Source organism: Notamacropus eugenii, chromosome 1 (genome assembly GCF_028372415.1).
Source record: "Notamacropus eugenii isolate mMacEug1 chromosome 1, mMacEug1.pri_v2, whole genome shotgun sequence".
Lineage (NCBI taxonomy): Eukaryota > Metazoa > Chordata > Mammalia > Diprotodontia > Macropodidae > Notamacropus > Notamacropus eugenii.
Window position 1 is genome coordinate 256,683,525 of NC_092872.1, and position 21,113 is coordinate 256,704,637.

The 21,113-nt window shown below is 42.2% G+C and overlaps 1 protein-coding gene across 1 annotated transcript; it reads left to right on the forward strand.

Annotated features, from left to right (window-relative positions):
• The first annotated feature begins 19 nt into the window (after positions 1-19).
• On the forward strand, positions 20-20,726 carry RCN2 (reticulocalbin 2). The gene is made up of 7 exons (XM_072628644.1): positions 20-454; positions 2,292-2,397; positions 4,215-4,411; positions 15,318-15,431; positions 18,105-18,201; positions 19,282-19,424; positions 19,859-20,726. Exons 1-7 carry the CDS (start codon positions 35-37, stop codon positions 20,009-20,011), a joined length of 1,230 nt encoding a protein of 409 aa, XP_072484745.1. The 5' UTR covers positions 20-34; the 3' UTR covers positions 20,012-20,726.
• The last annotated feature ends 387 nt before the right edge of the window (positions 20,727-21,113 follow it).

Genomic DNA, 21,113 nt, shown 5'->3' on the forward strand with positions numbered 1-21,113 from the left:
CCGTATTTTCAGGCGCAGCCCAATCAACGGCTAGATGAGCCCCCCTCTCTCGCGTCATCCCCAGCCTCGGACCAATCAGCGGTCGGCTCTTCCCCAGCCTCGACTCGGAGGCGCCTCGGAGGCGCGGAGGCTAAGGCGGCTCCAGCCGAAGACGAGCGTAGTGGAGACCGACAAGGCGACGGCGGCGGCGGCCGAGGGGCAGAAGGCGCGGGCCCGGCGGGGCTTCTTCCCGGGCCTCGAGGTCTCGCGTCTCCTGGGAAGCCTCCGTTGTGCGCGGGCGGCGGGCACGATGCGGCGGAGGCCGGGCCCGGGGCAGCTGCTGCTGCTGCTACTGCTGCTGCTGCTGGGGGCGGGCGCGGCGGCGGCCCGGGGCGCGGGGGAGCCCGATGACCCGCACTACCCTCAGGGCGAGCACCGTGCAGAGTACGACCGCGAGGCGCTGCTGGGCGGCCAGGTGAGAGGGCCTGGCCGGGCGGGGGCGGGGGCGGGGCGGGTGGTGCTGTGCCCTGCCCGGGGGTGCCGCCCCCGGCCCTCCCCCGGAGCTGCGTGCGCTCTTCGCGATGCCCCCCGCCGGCGAGAGTGCCACGTGCGGGGGCATGCCGGGGGTGGGGGCGGCAGCAGCCGGTCTTGGTCCGTTCTCGGAGCGGTTGGCCCCTGTGACCATATGGGACACACACTCGCAGTGGCCCGGGGAGAGTGTGTGTGGGTGGGGGGCTGGTATCTTAACTGTATACCAGGGGAAACTGAGGCAGACCCCGGTCACACGCTAGCGACGGTCTGAGGCTGGATTTGAATTCGGAACACCTAGAAATAGGAGGAAGGAGGCAGCCCCTCCTCTGTTAACGATGCAGTCCCCCTTGGGAGGTGGGAGGGTCCCTTGTGAGTGTCAGCCCCAAAGTCCATGCTGCTGCATCCGTAGGGAGTGCCAAGATGATGGTGGTGTGGGCACCCTTCTGCAGAGGGGAAGCCCAGGGTCCTCCCCTGCAGAACCAGAGCGTCTCCAAGATCTCTGCACCTCCACTTGTGCAGTCCGGGGATCTCCGGATGAAGCTACTGGCCCTTTCTAGCCCTTTCTAGCCCCAAAGCTAAAGACCCTCCTTGGCCAGGTTTACACCTACAGGAAATGTGGGATGAGGATCCACATGCTGACCTCCTGACTCCAAGCTGAGTGTTCTACCTCTGTAGACGCCCTCTAATCCAGCTACATGGTGACTTAGAGAGCCACAAATTAACACTATCCTCATTGTATTTTTACTTACTTTGTTAAACATTTCCCAATTACAGTTTCTTGTGGTTTGTTAGGGTACTCAGGATTCATCCATTTGGCATCTCTGCTATATTCCTATTCTGTGGATAATTCTATGGATTTAGAACTTATCCATGGATTCTGTGGACCCATGGAAGCCCAGACAGGAGATGCCATGTGTCTAAGGTCAGGGCAAGACTTTGATATTGCTGGGAAATAGACTTCAGGTCTGTTGCCTTTCAGTCCTGGCTGCCTTTCACTGGTCCAGGCTGCTCTTCTTGCACACAAGTTTCACAGCAGGGTCTTCTCTGCAGATGTGAGTGTTGGAAGAGTGGGACAGAGGCACTGAGAACCTGCTCTCCGGGAACTCCCTCTGTGATGAGTTATCTGTTGTTTTTGGTCTGAATTCCAAGCCAGAGGTTACTGTCCTTCTGAAGCCTCATAGCACTTGAAGCCTCCTGATATGTCTTCACACTCGTTTGCACTTTGTTTATCTCTTATAGGGATCTGTAGTCCGAGCACCTGGCGTAAGTCCTAATCGTGCTGTGTGTGACCTTAGATATAGCACTTGGACCTCTCGAGACCTCAGTTGGCTCAATGGTAAAATGAGAAGCTAGACTAAATGACCTCTTAAGGTTCATCCCAGCTCCAAACCCTGTGATCCTGTGATAAGGGCTTCCCTTAAAAACTTTGTGGAGTGAGTAACACAAGGATTATTATTACCTCCGTTTTAAAGCTTAGGGAAGCATGATTGGGAAAAGTGCCTAAGGGGATATTAAATTTCAGGGCCAGCCTTCAAACCCCTGTCTTCTCTGAAGAGGTCACTTAAGACTGATGCTCTTATCACCACTCATGCTGGTCATGTGTATAACTCTCCTCTTAAGCTCATCAGACTTGTCCCTTGCCTTGGTGAAACCAGCAGGCAGTGGAAAGCTACTTCTGAGACCTAGACATGGCACTTTGCAAGTTCATGTCCAGATTTTGGTCCCATCAAAAGTAATCCCTAACCTGTTTCATTCATTCTTTTATCTCTTTCCTCCTGAAGGCAGAAGCAGATGAATATGAAAAACTCAGTCCAGAAGAGCAGCAGAAAAGACTGAAGGCAATCATTAAGAAAATTGATGTGGACTCTGATGGATTCCTTACTGAAAGTAAGGATCCTTTCTTCCCCTCACCAACTAAAGAAATCAGCTCCTATGAGAAATGTCACCCAGAATTTTCAGAGAGAATGTTTGTTGAACATAGATGGTTAGCTTTCCTCAGGATGTAGGGTATTGTGGGAGACAAAGATAGGGGAATATGTTTTATAACTGAAGAATGAGGCATAGGGTAACAAATTGTAGTAAATGTTTTGTCCAGTGACTTACTTATGTAAGTATGTGTACTAGTCATGTGGTTTTAGTAGTAATGTAGAATGAAACTATACTTTATAACTTAAAAAACTTATTTCTTATCTGACTCTTTAAAAATGATAATATTAGCACTTTGCATTGTCGGAGAAATGCATTTTATGTGTAAAGTGATTCAGTTCATTTCACTGTAAATGTGATGTACTAGAGAAGAAAGAAAACTCTTTTGGAATTATGGCTGAATTACATTATTTGTCATTTGTCTAATATAGTACCATTTGATTGCCCATGGAATCCTATGCATAGTTGTAGGTATTCTCTTTAAAATCAGATGGACAAACTGATCAGAGCAGTAGATCTGGTCCTCTCCTATGAACTCTTTTTGTTAAATCCAAATTTTTTTTTTTTTTTTTGCCATCAGTGACTGTAGAGATGAGCCAGCTTTTACTCTCGTTTCCCAGATGAAGAGATGGCGAGCAGTCAGGTTTGAGGACATGTGCAGTGCAGCTTGTTAGTGGAGTTGTCAGTCCATTCGTCTGGGAGAGCCTCAGGTCTCCCCATCCGTTCCTAGTCCATTGTTTCTTCTGCTGTAATGAGCTACTCCCTTCTAAGGAAGGGCTTCAACAGGGACTTAAAGATGCTGCATTCCATCCAGTGCCCATCGTAAAGGCCTTTGTGGCCCTGTGCCCAGGATCTCCCTGTGTCTGGGGGTGCCAGGGGTTTTGCCCATCCCTCTTGTGTTCTCTTGTGTTTTGGAAAGCTCTGGTTTGGTCAACCTCTCCCACAATGACCAGTCTTCAAAAATGGTCTGAAAGTAATGGCATGACCAGCAAGTGAAAGTATTTTTCCTCTAGGTCTTCATATGTCTTTGCGGCTGTCTTACATTGGATTTCTTTGATCTTGTTAAAGTTGCCCCTCAGAGTTGATGATGTCAGGAATGTTGTGCAGGATCAGCCCTGACCTTGCCAGTTTTCCCTTCAATAAATTTCAACCACCTTCCTTGGAGTAAAGAAGAGCGCCAGCTCTGATTGGACACACTTCCCCCTCACAGGGTTCCCTTTGTCCCTGGGCAGTGCTCCCTTTAGAGTCATCACTGCAGGAGCAGTTTGGGGAGAGTGCATGTCCTTTTGTTCATTTGGCTACACAGAAAGTGTTGGCTGCATTTGGCTGTTGGGACAATTTGGGGGAGTCATGCTTCATGAACTTAATCCTAAACTGTTTGTCTCACCCCACCCCTCTCACCCTCCACCATATACATGGATGGCCTTGTTTTAATCCTAAATGCTTTTGCCTGTTTAGAAAAACAAATCACCTGTTAACTAAAGACTAACTTTTATTGTTTTAAGGAAATAATTTAGAGGCAACTTAGCACCTATGAAAATACAAATTCACTGAACTACCAGTTGATTGAAGTAATACTGTATCACAACTTTTTTCTTAAACTAAAGTTGAAAAGTCTTTTAAATGTATTTTTTCAGGAACTCTTTGGATTTGTTTGTATTTTGTGACAAGAATGTGGGGCTGGATTACCATAGTTGACCTTTTTTTTAATCTACAAAGGTCCTTTGAACATTCAGAATTAAATTGACACATTCTGTCTTTTACGGTGAATCCCCCAGATGAACTCAGTACGTGGATCCAGATGTCCTTTAAACACTACGCCATGCAGGAGGCAAAGCAGCAGTTTGTCGAATATGACAAAAACCGAGATGGTATGGTGACATGGGATGAGTACAACATTCAGATGTATGACCGTGTGATCGACTTTGATGAGAACACTGTTCTGGATGATGCTGAAGAGGAATCTTTTAGGCAGGTGAGTGTTCAGTGCTCTGATCATATCAGGGGCCTTTCCCATTGTCCCTGAAGGGTCCCAGCTGGAGGATCTCAGGTCATTTCCTGGATGACTGTGTTCTCTGGAGAGTGCTTTGTCACGCCTCACTGGCCTCTTTGAAAGTCAGACTTCAGGATTCCCTGTAGTTAGTACCCAGTTGGATCATCTGGCTGACACTGGCCTCCTATATGCCAAGCTCTTCTTTTTACTTTTATTACTTTTATGAATACTGCTTTTGTTGGCATTCACAAAACATCACATGAAAATAGTTATTGAAGGGCCTATGATGACCAGCTACTAGTTTGAAGACATATTAAAATCTCCAAAAAAGGGACTTTGACTTGTTTCTACATTCAGTCAGATGGTTGGTTCTCATTTAAAGCAGTTACTTTATTTGCACTTAATTTTTTCTTGTGCCTTTAAGACCCTACATACCCCCATCTCCAGGCACAATTTACAATGCATGCTTTTAACCTGGCAATCCTGGGAAATTCAGGGAAAGAGCTTTACTTAGGACTCAGTAATTTAAAAATACTGCATGTGTTTTTACATGGCAGGGTTTAAAAGCCACTGTGGTTAAAAAGATCACTTTTCACATTTTTTTTTTAGGTGACATTTTAAAACATAAAAAGGAAACCCACTACTGTATTCACAGTACTGTATATTTTAAGAGTATTAGTCATATAGAAGGTTTTCCCAAAATGGGAGGCCTTTTTCTTATATTTTTATTCTGCAGCTTAGTCAGCTTTTGTGACAGGCTTTATTATAATACTTATTTAAATGCAGAAAATGATACTTGTAAAGATTTCATTTTAGTTCTATTAAGATCTCAAATCGTTGTGACCATCTTGAGGCTCTTTAGGGCTACATATGCTGGCTGGTGGTGGAGGAGGGGGCTCAGTCAGGTGGCCAAATGTTGCATTTATCTGATTCCTTTCCTTCCTTTCCTCCACCCTCCTCTCAGGCCCCCTAAAGATCATAACCTCTTTCCTGTCTAGGTGCACTAGATGGACAAAGCTGGTCAGAAGAGAAGAAGGGTGTGTATACTGATGGTTATTCATTGGTAGTAATCCTTCGGGGTTTGAGAGCCCTATTCTGTACTCCTCCTGAAGTAGCAGCTGCTGTCCAGCTGGGCAGGCCTGGCAGGGAGGGGTCCTTTCTCTGGTGTTCCAAAGTTTCCTTAGATCTCTCTTCACAGTCCCCCTGTGGGCTGGGAGGGATGACTGTATTACCCCTGAGTCATCTTCATCTTCACCCAAGTTAGGATCTGATTGGCTGACCCTCCTACCTCAATTGCAGAGCTGAGTAGACCTCAGAGGGAGCAGGCAAGTTAGAAATAATTTCATCCAAAACTTTCATAGATGAGGAAGCAGAGGCTCAGAAGGGAAGGGTCACACATCGAGTCTATTTCAGAGCTAACACAAGCCCAATTTTCTGCCTACATTATATCACATTGTCTGCCTCCTGATAACATAATATGTTATTACTCTTTTCTGTGTAGTTTCTGTGGTAATCACCTTTTCTTCAGTGAAGAGACATTGACTAATAATAGATATTCAGTAGCTTTGTTGGTAATTTCATTTGAATCAAAAACAATATTTTTTTAAACAAAGTAGAGAGGCATATCAGATTTAGAGGAAGTCACATGTTACTCAGTTCATAAGATGAAATTTAGTTTTTTGAGGTATTTTGCTTACGTAGGTTAAAAACACATTTGATTATTGGCCATTTGTCTGCTGTCATAGTAATCTGCTGTAACAGTGAGATCTCACATTTCCACAGCATTTTAAACGATGCCGATGACTTGATGACTTTCCTTTGTGATGTAGGTAGTGGAAGTATTGTCCTCATTCTGTACATGATGGAATTGAGGCTGATATTGATAAGGAGACTTTTCCAGAGGGTTCCTGGGTTCTAGGGTTCTAACACTGGACTGTTTTCAGAGTTGGAAAGGGTGTGGAGGTTCTCTGCTTCACCCTGTGCTGGATCCAGTGTTCTCTAGAAGTCATTCAGCATCTACCTGAAAGCCTCTGGGAGGGCGAGGCCAAGGCAGCCTAACCCATTTTCAGAGAGCCCTTATTGTGAGGAGGTTTTTCTTGATGCCGAACTTGGTCTAGCTTCTGCCCTGTGAGGCCACTGTATATGTCAGCTGTCCCTAGGGCAGGAATAGAAATGAAGTCCAGTGCTTTAAGCAGACTTTCTTTAAAACTACGTGACTCATATACTTTTAAGTTAACAATTCTCCATTCTGAACTAGGTAGCTTAACTTGAAGGTTCATATTTTTACATTGGAAAAGCTGGAGGTGACTCTCCTTTGTAAAGGAATTTCTCTCTACCAGGAGTGTACTGTCTGACTTTCATGTCAAGCCTTCCTCTGCTGTCAGGCTTGCTCTTCTCAGGGGCCTGCTACATGCTCTGATTAAAATGGTAAATGCAAATCACTCTCTATTAATCACTAGGAGTTTTTGCCAAGGGCAGATGGGGAAAGGAGCTGAAACTGATTGTGTTAATGAGCCTTAGGATCATCTGAGTTTTTCTGTCCAGTGCCTGCTGTCCCCACCCTTCTGAATAAAGCATTGGTATCGGTAAAACTCCAGCCTTTTCCAAAAATAGGGCATCTCAGTTATTTCTGTCCTAATGGAGGTATCCCAGACCTGTGAGGGCTCTTTTTATTAGAAAATTTTCACCTTTATATCTAGTCTGATCCTCTCTGTTCTGGCATTCTGGGCTGCTGTGGTGGTTTATAAGACAGGATCCCTTGGGTCAGAAAGTCAGATCAAAATCCAGAACCAATATCATTTCAAAGTAACAGGTTTATTAAGTACATAGAGCATTTTGAAATTTTAATATTAGGAATGCTAGGAAAAATAACTGCATAAAGAGGTCATAGAACACTTGAGAAATATCCTCTGGATTCTGATGAAAAAATAGCATTTTATAGAGCCCTTCAAAGTCTGCAAAGCACTTCATGTGTTCTCTCATTTGATCCTTATAACAACCACCTTGTGAGGCAGATGCTCTTATTATCCCCATTCTACAGTCAAGGAAACTGAGGCAGACTTAGCCTCTGCTGAGTGACTTGCCTAGGGTCACATACCTCATCAATTTCTGAGGCAGGACTTGCTTGGGTCTTGTGTGCTGGCCATGACCCCACCTCAGTGCCCACTTGTTGTGAAGGTCTGTGTATTCATAAAAGGAGTTATTGTTTGTGTCTTGACCATCCTTGTGATGACAGTCTTGATTTGAAGCCTTATTTCTTTGGGATTCTCATTTTGTAATGACTTTCCCTGTTGAGAAGTACAGAAGCCGGATAATAATGGCCTGACAGAGGTGGGGGTGGGGTTCTGAGCTGGTCCAGCCCTGCACTGTACAGAGGAGGAGGCTGAGGCTTGGAGGGACGCAGAGTAGTCACTCCTCTTGATCTCGAGTCCTTCGCATAACCCTCTGCTGCCTCTTTGCCATGTCCCCCCCACCCCATTCTAGCACATCATTGTTCTCTCTATGGCCTGACTCAGGCTGTCAGCTTCTGTCTCGAGTTCTCACTTATACACAGTGTCCTGCACATGGTAAGTGCTCCTTGACTACGAAGCCATAAGTAATCATTGCACTTACTCTGTGTCAGGCTCTGTGTCAAGTACTTTACAAATATTATCTCATGTCAGCTTCAAAACAATTCTGGGAGGGAGGTGCTATATTATCCCCATTTTACAGATAAGGAAACTGAGGCATACAGGGTTAAATGACTTGTCCAGGGCCACATAGCTAGTTTACATTTGGGTCTTCTGACTCTAAGCCCATTCCTTCGTCCCCTGTGCCACGTACTTGTTGATTGACTGGCTGGTTGCCCTCAGGATATCTAGTCCAATCTGCCTCCGAACAAGAGCCTGCTGCCTGTCACACCCTAACAAGGGCTTGCTTGTAGTTCTCTAGTGACCTACTAGTAGCCTCCCGAAGCAGCTCTTCCCACGTTGAGAAAGCCCCTCTTGTTAGGTTGGGAAATGTTTCCATACATGCATCTGAAATCTCCTGGGCCCAAGCAGAACAAGTCAGATCCTTTCATAGGACATGCCTTCAGAGATGTGAAGACAGTTCTTTTCCAGGCTCTGCATACCCCAGGTCCTTTCATTGATCATTTGATGTGATCTCTAAGTCCCTGCACCTCTTGAGATCTCCTCTTAAGAATATTTCTTTCCTGTATTTTGTGTGCATCTCAGTCCCTCAAAACCTTAGAGTTGCTTGGACCCTCCCCAATCTGATAAGACAGTATTTTTGTCCCTTTCTGACAGGAATTTTAATCCTAAATTAAAACCAAATACAAAAATCCTCTGCAAATGAGTGATGTAAACATGAAAAGTGGTGTGTGCTGTCTGCTTTTTATAAAGCATTTTGAAAAAACCCAGTTCAAAGAAAGGTAAAAATTGCAGACTTAAAAAGTTTCAGCCTCAAATAAAACAATATTGACCAGCAAGGATGATTGAATGCCTGGGTAAAATTCAGATATATCCTTCATTGATTTTTGCTTTTTAAAAGGTTGCCAGGTAGAAGGGAATTGATGACAAGTGTGAAAGTATGGACCTTTTATTATGAGGTCAGGTGAAATGTCTGGAATAGCATTTCTTGGTTTATTGTGTGAAGAACTTCCCTGCACAGCATTTCTAAGAAGGGGAACTCAAGTTTGGGGGTACATCTCATAAAAGTTCTTTAAGGTACAGCCTTGCCTAGCTCTCTGCCACATTTGAGGAGCCGTGACTTGTTCTAGTGCTAAAGATTGTTTCATTTTCTTCACGTAAAATTTTGCCCGCCAAAAAGTGGCAGCTTTGTTCTTTGCAGACTCCCACTGCAGTGTTAAAGTAGTGTTGGCATCTTCATTGTTTTGTGCATGTTGGTGCTGAAATGAACTAGAAGAGTGCCATTTTCTTTGTCTTATATTTTTTTATGTTGTTCTGCCCTAAGCCCCCACAACTTCTCAAATACGTAGAGGGAACAAAGACTTTAAGATTATAATACATAACATTTCTTTCCAGAAGTTTTTTTCTGTTTCCAAAGTAGTCCTCAAAAAGTCCTTCCCTGCTGAAGGTTTCTGTGTCTCCCAAGTCAGTTTTCCTCTCTAGGGCAGTTTTGAATGCTTTAGAAAATGTTCAAGTTTGGTTTCTTTTTTAAAAAGCCTGACAAACGTGAACCCAAAAACTATTTTCCTGAAACTTCAGCTTGTGGAGAAAGATCCTTTCTTTGATAGATAAAACTTGCCAAGTAATGCCCTTAGCTGAAACACGGGCCTTTTGCTTGGGAATTGAAGGGTCCTTTCATAAAGAAACCCAAGCACTCAGCCTTTTCAATGGTGGCTTGTTCTTTTTGAACTTGTCTGGCTCAGCGGAGCACCCGGAGTTCTTGTTTGTCGGCATTTTTCCATGTTTGTGCTCAATGTTAAATGTACAAGGTTCATTCTGAACAAGCAGATGCACAAGACTGACAGGTGTCTTAAGGGATAAAGATTGAAGTCAAGAAATGTCAATTAAAAACAACCACTTGAAAATAAACTTCTCCCTCTTCAGTTTGGCTGGATGATTGACTCACTGTTGTGTGTGAGTCTTTGAAAGGAATATTTCTTGAGGGAAAAGGTAATGACCCTGGGGAACACTAGATCTTGGGTGAAGGGCTGCCCAGAGGGCTCCGAGGCAGGGCAAATTGGAAGGGACAGTTCTCTTAATGAGGCAAACATGTTAGGAGCTCCCCAGGAAGGGTTCAGAGGAACACTTTACATTGGACAGTTAATTAGAGCAGTTTATACCATCATTCATCGGATACTCAGCACTTAGCATAGGAGAGCCCTGTGCTGATTGAAACTGGTAAGAGTCTTATTGGTACTAGGGGATACTGCAAAGTGCTGGGCCTGGAGTCAGGAAGGCCTGAGTTCAGATTCTATCTCAGACACTCACTCGCTGTGTGAAGTCACTTAACCTCTGCCTGCCTGTTTCCTTATCTATAAAGTGGGGCTGGGTCATAGCAGCACTTTCCTTTCCGAGTTGTTGTGAGGATTGAATGAGATAATATTTGTAAAGTTCTTTGAAAACCTTAAGATGCTATATACACAATAACGATTATTATTTCTGTTATTGTACCACAACAGGTAACAATAATAAATAATGTTAACATAATTTAGACTAAACAAAGTGCTAAATGAAGGAGAGGGTGGGCAGGGGAGTGATATGGGTAATAATATAATAATTCAATTGGCACATCAGGAGGGAGAATATTCTAGTCCTCAGGAATGATTCAGGCAAAGGCAGGGAGGTGGGAAAGCCCAGGAGACAAATGGGAGGAGTGATGAGAGTAGGCTTGAAGGATATTTGTCACATGTACTGTATTGGTGCCCAGAATGCTCGGCCAAGCATTCTGGCTAGCATTTAGTGTATAGGTTAGAAACATGCTCCCTTTCAAGAGGGAAGCTACCTTTTTTTTTTTTATTCAACAACTGTTTGTTGATTTTATTGATTTCCATACAAATCAGAAATCACATAAACCCTGAACTTTGGGTCCAGATCACTGTGGGGATGAAGGAATGCTAAAGAAAATGAGACATTCCTCTACTTAGAATGGATATGTCAGAAAATGACCTCCTGACTACATTTAGAATTTCTCTTCCTTCATCTTCACCTGTTTTGTCATCAGCCTGCCTCTGGCTTTCCAAATTTGAAAACCATGCCTCAGCTGTTGTCTTATCCTGGAATCTCCCTCAGGACTTCCTTACCCTGAAATATCCATCCACCTCTACAGCCTACTCACACTAGAACAACTGTCCACCCTGCCAAAGTCGTTCTTCCATTGGCGAGTTCAGTGGGGAGCTTCTATTTTTGGGAATGTTCCAGAGTGTCCAACCTCCCTGGCCACGCTTCTGCTTTTCTAGACTTCAGAACTACACCCCCGCCTAGGTACCATCATTTCGCCTTTCCCTCTACCATCATCTTACTTTGCCATATTATCTTCCTTCATTAGAATGGAAGTCCCTTGATGACAATGACCATCTTTCTTTTTGGTTTTTATTTGTATCCTCAGCACTTAACACCTAGTAAGTACTTAATAAATGCTTATTGGTTTATCTTTCCCATTCTTCCTGTATGGTGGGTCTAGCTCACTCCTTATACTTATTTTAAGCTTTAAAGTAAAAAGTACTAGTGTAAAAATAATCCTGTCAGATAATTAGTACAAGCTTCATCTCCATCTTTCACATGGAGAAACTGAGGCTCAGAAAAATGAAAATATATGCCTAAATTCACACAGGTAGCCTGAACTCAAACCCAGTGTTGTTTTTTTTTTTGTTATTTTGTTTTCCGTGTTCTACAATCACTTCCATATATCTTAGATTCTTCCCCCCTCCCTCCTTCTTCCTCCCCACCTCCCCACTCCCTCCCTGTACCTTGTTTCTTAAGAGAAAAGTAGTGGTGGAGTAGAAAGAAAGAGCCCCTGGGTTCAAAAGGTAACTGAGTCTGCTTGGACATATCACTGATTCCTCTGAACCTCAGTTGCCTCATCTATTAAATGAGACCTGAAATAATCTGGTAATGACTGTTCACAACCTAGGGCCTGGGATCCTGTTAGAAATACTTGGAAGCTTTGATTGACCTTTTATTTAAAAAAAATAAATTATAATCAATTTATGTTTTCAGTTTTCAATGATCACTTCCATAAGTTTTAAATTTTCTACTTCTCCCCTCCCTCCCCGAGATGGCATGCAATCTTATATGGGTTCTACATATACATTTTATTAAATACATTGTCACATTAGTCATGTTGCATAAAAGAATTAAAATAAATGGGAGAAACCATGAGAAAAACCAAAACAAAGCATAACAAGAGAAAAGAATCAGCTTCATTCTGCATTCTGACTGTAGTTCTTCCTCTGGATGTGGAAGGCATTTTGTGTCATGAATCCTTTGGAAATGTTTTAGGTCCTTGGATTGCGGTGAAGGGCTAAGTTTATCAGATACAGTCCTTGTACACTGTGGCTGTTACTGTGTGTAATGTTCTGGTTCTGCTCATTTCACTCAGCATCAGCTCATATAAATCTTTACAGGTTTTTCTGAAGTCCTCTTGTTCATCATTTCTTATAGCACAATCGTATTCCACTATATTCATATACCATAACTTGTTCAGCCATTCCCTAACTGATGGGCATCCCCTTGATTTCCAGTTTTTGGCCACCACAAAAAGCTACTATAAATATTTTTGTACATGTGGGTCCTTTTCCCATTTATTGCTCTCTTTGAGATATAGCCCTAGAAACAGTATTGCTGAGTCAAAGCATATATGCACATTTTTCTAGCCCTTTGGGCATAGTTCCAAATTGTTCTCCAGAATGATTGGATCAGCTCACAGCTGCACCAACAGTGAATTAGTGTTCCAGTTCTCCCACATCTTCTCCAACATTTATCATCTTCCTATTTTGTCATATTAGCCAATCTGACAGGTGTGATACGGTACCTCAGAGTTGTTTTGATTCATTTCTCTAATTAGTCGTGATTTGGAGCATTTTTTCATATGCTCTAGCTTTAATTTCTTCCTCTACAAACTGCCTGTTCATATCCTTTGACCATTTATCAATTGGGGAATGAGTTGTATTTTTGTAAATTTGACTCAGTTCTCTCTATATTTTAGAAATGAGGCTTTTATCATAGGCACTAGTTGTAAAGATTCTTTACCAGTTTTCTGCTTCCCTCCTAATCTTGGTTGCTTTGGCCTTATTTGTGCAAAAGCTTTTGAATTTAGTGTTGATTGACCCTTTATTGTAGCATTATTTTCTAATCCATTTCAGACTTAAATGATCTCTAAGCTCTCTGCATTTGCCCCTTTAGAGTGTGGCTGTTGGGGAGCTGAACAGTGGGAATGAGAAGAGTAGGACACACAGTGATGCAGAAGAGTCACTTTTTGTTAGCAGTTAAGAAGTAAGGATCAGCTGTTCTGGAGATAATCTGGAGCTATGCCCAGAGGGCTCTAAAACTCTGCATACCCTTTGACTCAGCAATGCCACCCCAAAGAGATCAAAGAAAAAGAGTACCTATATCTACAAGAATATTTATAGCAGCTCTTTGGTGGTGGCAAAGAATCGGAAGTTGTTGAGAATATGGGTCAATTGAGGAATGAGTTAACAAGATAACATATGATTGTGATAGAATACTGTTGTGCTACAAGACATGATGAGCAGGATGCCTTCCGAAAAACGTAGAAGGACTAATATGAACTGCTGCAACCAGAACACTGTGCACAGCAATATCGGCATTACATGATAATCAGCAGTGAGTGACTGAGACAGTTCTGAAGGGCTTAAGAAAAGCGCTGGCCACCTCCAGACAGAACTGGTGGAGTCTGAATGCAGATTAAAGCATACTTTATAAACTTTATTTTTCTTTCTTTTTGGGGTCTGTATTCTCTTTTGCAACATGGCTAATATGGAAATAATGTTTTGCATGATTGCATGTGTATAATCTATATCAAAGTGCTTGTCTCCCCAAGCAGGGAGGAAGGAAGGAGGGAAATTTGGAACTCAAAAGTTATAAAAAGAATGTAAAAAATTGTTTTTCCATCTCGTTGAGAAAAAAATAAAAGCATTGTTTTAGACAAAGTAAGGAACTTTGGTAGTAAGAATTTTGCCTCCCAATACACATTTGGTATAGACCACCATTTGGGAAGCTGGGGTTTAAACTCCTGGTGTGGTGGTGATGGGGTCTTTACTGAATAGTTACTGAAGAACCAAAAGGGCCTAATTCACATGTGATCCACTCAAGATGGAGCATGGGACCCAGTGGTGGTGTTACAGCAAGACTTCATTATATTGAGAGAAGGAAGATGAGAAAGGAAGGCAACAAAGAACTTGGGGTTTAAACCCACCGTTACCATGGGTAGATTTGCATTAGAATATTATCCATTTAAACCTGGAACTTAGGGTAGCTTAAGTGGAGCAGTGGAGAGCACTGGACCTGGTGTCAGGAAAACCTGAGTTCAAATCCTGCCTCAGATACCTATTAGCTGTGAGAACATCACTTCACCCTGTTTGCCTCAGTTTCCTCATCTGTAAAGTAAACTGGAGAAAGAAATGGCAAACCACCTTAGCATCTCTGCCAAGAAAACCCCCAATGGGGTCACAAAGACTTGGACATGACTGAAAAACAACCACTACCACCACCACCCTATAACGGACTCCCTAGGAAGTCAGACTTAGTGATCTTAGGCATTGGTACTAGGAGCCTAGAATGAACAAGAAAAGAGGGAAATAGTCTGGGACCTTCCTCCTTTAACACTGAATGGACATTTCCTCACTCAAAGTGAGAACCTGAAAAGGCCTTAGGCTAAAAGGGCCAGGGTCTTCCATTGCTTCCTGGGCCATCTCCAGTCATCCTGATGAGTAGTGGTTATTGGATACAGATGGCTCAGGAGGATAAAGTGAGGCTGGTGATCCTGCACAGCCTTCTCTCACTCAAGTCAAAGTCAACTACAGGTCATCTCATCATCTCCCTGATGTCATGGTCCTCTTCGAAAACAAAGGACAAACACAACAACCACCTGACATGGGGAACAAGCCCAGATGAATCAGGAAGCAAGGTTCCAGGCTGGGTTCCCTAATAACTCTGTCTGACCTGGGATAAGGCATTTAACGTCTTTATTACTTTTACAAACATCTGGCAAATGAATTATCCTTTATCTATGAGAGAGTTAATGATACAGTGTATATGGACATGTTTTGAAAGTATGACATGCTGGTATAAATTTAAGATATTTTCATGGTAATGTTAACTTTCTTACTGTTGTTAGTGTTTGAATTTTAATAAGAAAAAGACATACATGAACTCTGAGGTATCTCACCAGACCTTTGGACATTTTTCCTTTATTTTTGAAGCTTCATTTAAAGGAAAAGAAACAGTTTGAGAAAGCGAATCAGGATGAAGTACCTGGTCTGAATCTCGTCGAATTTATTGCTTTTGAGCATCCTGAAGAGGTTGATTACATGACGGTAAGGGAGAAACATTTTCACACTATTATTTAGTGATAGAATCTTGGAACCTGTATCAGACAGAGTTACATAAATTGTGTAACTGCTTGGCTTTTACCTTTTAAATGTAGAAGCCATTCAGGGAATGAAAGCTTCTATTTAGAGAATTTGAAGGATCAGAAAAATTTTTCCTCCCCTCAGCTTCTCTGCCTTCTTCCACCCTGTCCTAAATAAACTTTAGATTCTCCATTTCCCTCGTTTTTCATTGCCTAGAACTTTCACATTTCTTTATATATCAGTATTTTATAAATGATGTATTTCTGTGTTTCTAACCAAAAAATAATTATTAAGTTTGTAGAAGCATTTAAAAAAACAATTTTTTAAAGTTCTTTCAAAAATTTAAATTTCTGTTCCATTGCATACAAAGAAAATAGTTTCTACCCCAAAAGACTTTGGGAAATTTCAGCATCCCCTAGAACTTGGAGGAACCTTTTCCCTTTCTGTCACAGCATGTTTCTGTAGCTCCTTTGTGTCCTCCTCACTTACGGTAGTGATTCCATCCTTTGTATAAGTGTAGGGCATTTGTGGAGTGTTGATCAGTTTATGCTTGTGACCTACCTCGCTTTGGGGAAAATCACTGGTTGGTATAAGGGTTGGAATCAGATGCAGGTTTGATAGTCTTGGCCTCATTAACACAGCTTTAATTACTTGAGCTAACTAGCTGGCCACAGATCTGCTGGTCTATAAAGCATATAGGAAAACAGTCCAGTGCAGCCTTGCCAAAAGACCAAGAAATTAAAGTGCTAGGAGAAAAAGTCTAATTTGTCTCTGACAGCTGAGCTAAGCAGTGATCATGCCCATAGAAAGCTTGGAACTAAGAGCTGTGGGGCAATTCAGCTCCCCAAGGAATTAGATAGATGGGAATAATCATTGTTTCCTCTACTGTTGGCATTACATACCTAAATCCGCCCCCTGTGTTGGGTGGCCATTGATGCCACCTGGCACTACTGCCTTGCTCTCCCCTGGCTGGGGGGTGGTCCTGAAGTTGAGCTTGATTTTTTCATTCCTCATGCTCAGGTGAATTCCACTTGGGGTCATCATGTCTCACACTGAATGTGCATCTCCCTGTCACTCTCTGTTGCCTGGTTTGCCCTAGTCAGTTCATTTCTCTACCACCAATTCCCTGATTTCTATCCCTGACACTATCATTGTTACCTGCACTCTGGGCTCCCATCTACAACTGTCCGTTAGTTGCTTCCATTTGGGTATTGGAAGTTTAATAGGTAAAATATATCTTATTCCAATCTTTGACTACTTTTTTTTAAAAGACATCTCTTCATCTCACTTTTTCCCTGACTGTTCATTGTTGCCACCATTCTCCTTGGTTCCATTATCCATTTTATCCAGTCTTTCAGCAGAGACTGTTCAACTTGCCCTTTTCTTGCCGTTACCCCTCGGGTACTCTGATCTAGGGCCTTCTCAGACTCAGCACCATCTGTATGCATCAGTAGGTATGCTAAGCTCTAGGGATTCATAGAAAGGCCAGGGTTCCTGTCCTAAGGAGCTTACAATCATCACTCTGCAGCTTCCTAGCTGACCTCTCTGTGTTCACGCTCCTTCTGCTGGCACTGGAAGGACCAGACATGTCAAGTGATGCAGGTTGGTCTTTAAAGGCATTTTAAAATTCCAGGCCTTCTAGTGCTAGAAATGCCTGGAGAAGGGAAAACAAACAGAAGGGAAGGAGAAGCATTCCTGTAATCAGTGAGTGCATTCTTCCATTTTACCCATTACCAGATTCAGTTCAAATGACACTGAGTATGCAACGAGCATCGCGTGGTCTCTGGCCTCTAGAGAAGGGACGGAGCAGGGCCCAGCTTTATTGGGAGCTCCTAATGCAGGCAGAGAGCAGGTTAATGGATAAAATGGGGTGAGAAAGAGGGCCAGGAAGGATGGAGAAATCATTAGTGGCAGCACCAAGCCCAAGATTTTCCAGGCTTAAGGTAAAACAGGACTGGTAGTTGATGATGTGGCCTGGCAATGGGGGAAGGCATGGCGAAAGCTCGGGGTCCTGTGTGATAGCTGCATGGAGAGAAGGGAGAGTGTGGAAGGAACAGCCAAGTTCTGCTGGAGTCATTTAGGAAAAGGAAAGGGTTTTTCTGAGATTTCACATTTTTGTGCGTGCTGCTTAGCTAAGGTTTTATTGTCTATATTATTTAAAGAAAATAAATTGTCTTTATTTCTTAATAGATTTGCTGTAGCACTGAGGATACCAGAATCATTACTTCTCTCCCCTGCTCCCCCCCGCCTTTTTAAGCTTGTCTCCCTATCTTTCTTAGGCTGGAAGTTTGAGGGTTTCTCATGGACCCATTCTTGCTCTGTTTTTGACCTGGAAACTCCTTAGGCAGTCTGGTGGCCAGCCCCCTGCTTATGCGGGCTTCCCATAGTATTGGCAGACTTAGTTCAGACTTTCAACAGATTTAGCACACTGGAGTACAGACTCTCAGGCCTCAGCCTCTGGTAGTAGAGATTACTGATGTGCTCTTGTATGTCTGGCCAGCATGATTGTTCCCAGATAGTTTTTATAATGTAATTTTATAAATAATTCAGAAGCCAAGGATCTTAAAGATCTTCGATTGGAAATATGTATGATACTGAATCACAGCAACTTGTCTTTTCTTGTTGACTGTACAATAGGAATTTGTCATTCAAGAGGCTTTAGAAGAACATGACAAAAATGGTGATGGGTTTGTTAGCTTGGAAGAATTCCTTGGTGACTACAGGCGAGATCCGAGTAAGTAACCTGTAGGAATCTGGGGAATCTGGGCTTGAGGAAAGGACTCGTGGAAAGGAAGATTTCATTTTTAAGAACATTTAAAAGGTAGATAAAAAGGACCTGTAAGAAGTATGACTAATTTCTTTTGGGTAATTTTTGTTGTTCAGTCGTTTTCAGTTGTGTCCTACTCTTCATGACCCCATTTGGAAAAGATATTGGAGTAGTTTGCTGTTTCCTTCTCCAGCTCATTTTATAGATGAGGAAACTGAGGGAAACAGGGTGAAGTGACTCGCCCAGTGTTACACAGCTAGTAAGTGTCTGAGGCTGTGCCACTTTTCTGCTCATGCCACCTAGCAGTAAGTTCTTGGTAATAAGTCCCACGAAATTAATTTAGTCCAAATAAGAAAAAAGGGGGGTAGAGTTAGTTTCAGAATTCTACCTTTTGTTCTAGTTCCTTTTCTGAAGTTGAAATACCTCCCATTTGTTCAAATTATTAGATTAATAAATTATTCTTAATGGAAGAGTTGATAGTCTATAAATAAGAGTTGATAATCTGTAAATAAAATCCAATATTGATGCAAGTAGTCCTTACTGAAAGAGAGAAAGATCTATAAGATATTATAAAAGTAGGATTAATGTAGAAAAGGACTTTTTATAATATTGGAGGTTAGAATTTTTTAGTGGCTACCTCTTCCCCTTAGCTTTGCTTAGCGAGCAACTACTGCTGCCTTGTTTAGGTTTCAGATGAATTTAAAACTAGCCACAGTCCCTGGGCAGTTGTGGAAGTCACTGTAAAAATATGAGTGGTGTGTCTTTGTAATAACCCACCACAGAAGAGAACTCTCAAAGGCCGCCATGGAGACCACCGTGGTCATGATTTTATTTGACCAGAAGGTGTGAAAGTGGGCTGGTTTTAAATTGCTGTGTGGACATTTTATGCATTTGTTATTCAGGACTTTTCAGTTGTGGTTGTCCATCTTCGTGGATTTAATTTTTGCTATGACCTTTGTTTTTTTTTATCCCCAAATTCACCTGCCTTATTGTTGGATTCCTATGCTTTTCTGTTTGTAACTACTTTTGTTTATGTTTCCTATTAAGCTGCAAATGAAGATCCCGAATGGATACTTGTTGAGAAAGACAGATTTGTGAATGATTATGACAAAGATGGGGATGGGAGGCTTGATCCTCAGGAACTTTTATCTTGGGTAGTGCCCAATAACCAGGGTATTGCACAAGAAGAGGTAAGTGATTAGCCATCTTCACATTGATGCTATTTATAAGGGAAGAAACCCTACAAAATAAGTCGTAGTTTAGCTGTGTTAATGAAGAAGCTCTGATGTGATAGAACTGCCTACTTAACTGAGAAAATTAGTGTTGAGGCTGAATTCCTATTTAACATTATTTGATGATACAAGACGACTAACGTTAAGCTTTCGTTTATTGTCCCTTCCAGGGTTTGTTTTTGGGATATCCAGGATTGGGGAGGGGAGGGCCTGTGAAGGAAGAACGGAGCAGGCAGACTCCAGGGCTACTGGGTCTGGGTCTGGATAGGAGACCCCGGCAAGTGGCAGGTGAAATGGCAGCCTTCATGAATAGAGTCACAAACAACTACATGAATATCTGATCATTTAACCTAAAATGCTCATTTTTAAATTTAAAATCTTTTGCTTTAAAGGCTCTTCATCTAATTGAAGAAATGGATTTGAATGGTGATGGGAAACTGTCGGAGGTAGAAATCATTGAAAACCAGGACTTGTTTCTTACTAGTGAAGCCACTGACTATGGGCGGCAGCTCCATGATGAACATTTCTACCACGATGAGCTTTAGAAGATCATTGGCCTTGCTCCGCTGCCCCTGGTCTGTCTGCAGTACTGACGCCTTTGTCATCTGTTAGCAGCTTGACTTGGGAGATGTGATTTGATTTTATGATTTCCATTCTAAGTTTTGTTACACTCAAACATTATAGATTATGATCCAGGCCTTTTAGCAGAAAAACAAAATGAAAACAACCAGATGTGAGTTTTTAAAATGTATTTAAAAATAAAAAAATTAACATTTTGCCAAATGAAAAAATTAAACTGTCTCTAAATATTCCCTAATACAGTACTTAAGTAGATGGAGCATTTGAATTTTATTACCATACTTGAATAAAATGGAGGATTTAAATGATGTCTGAACATTATTATGTAAGTAATAAGTGACTGAGGTACCAGTAATTTTTGTTTAGTTTTATGTAGATTTTAATAATTTTGAAATGGAAGGAAAATGGACAATGTTTAGGTTTAGTGTTTGTGTTAAAACCTTCGAAGGAACTTCCTAAAAGACTTATACCTCACATATTAATGTGGAGAGGTTCTGTTTAATTTTTAACTGGTTTCTATAGAGGGTTTATTGTATGAAATAGAACTTTATATTTTTGCATATGTATAGATAGTAATTATATTTAATGTACAACTCTATAGCATTATAGTGTGTGAAATTTAACATTGTCCAGAACATTTTGCATTTTTGACTGATTAAAAAGGAAATGCCTCGTCTTTTCTATTTTTGTTCTGTTTATTTATTTGGTAGCTCTTCCACCTAAACCAGGGGTGGGAAACCTTAAAAGGAAGACCCTTAGTCTTGTTTCACTTCATGGGGGCCTAGAGGGGACTAAGTTTTCAAAGACCTTGTCAGAGGTGCAGGAAACCCACATCAGACCAGACTGAATGGCTCTCAGCTGGCCAGCCTACCCACTTGTTCCACTGAAGGTGACCATCGAACGGTCACCCACAAGATCAGTTGGCAAAGGCTGTCTACTTAGGCATTGAGGAGTCAAGCTCTGTTTCAGTAGAGTGAGGGGGTGTTGACGCCAGGGGAAAAAAATCACCGATCTGATCCTTTAAGTGAGAAGACAGTATGGTATATTATCTAAGCCCATTGAAAGCTA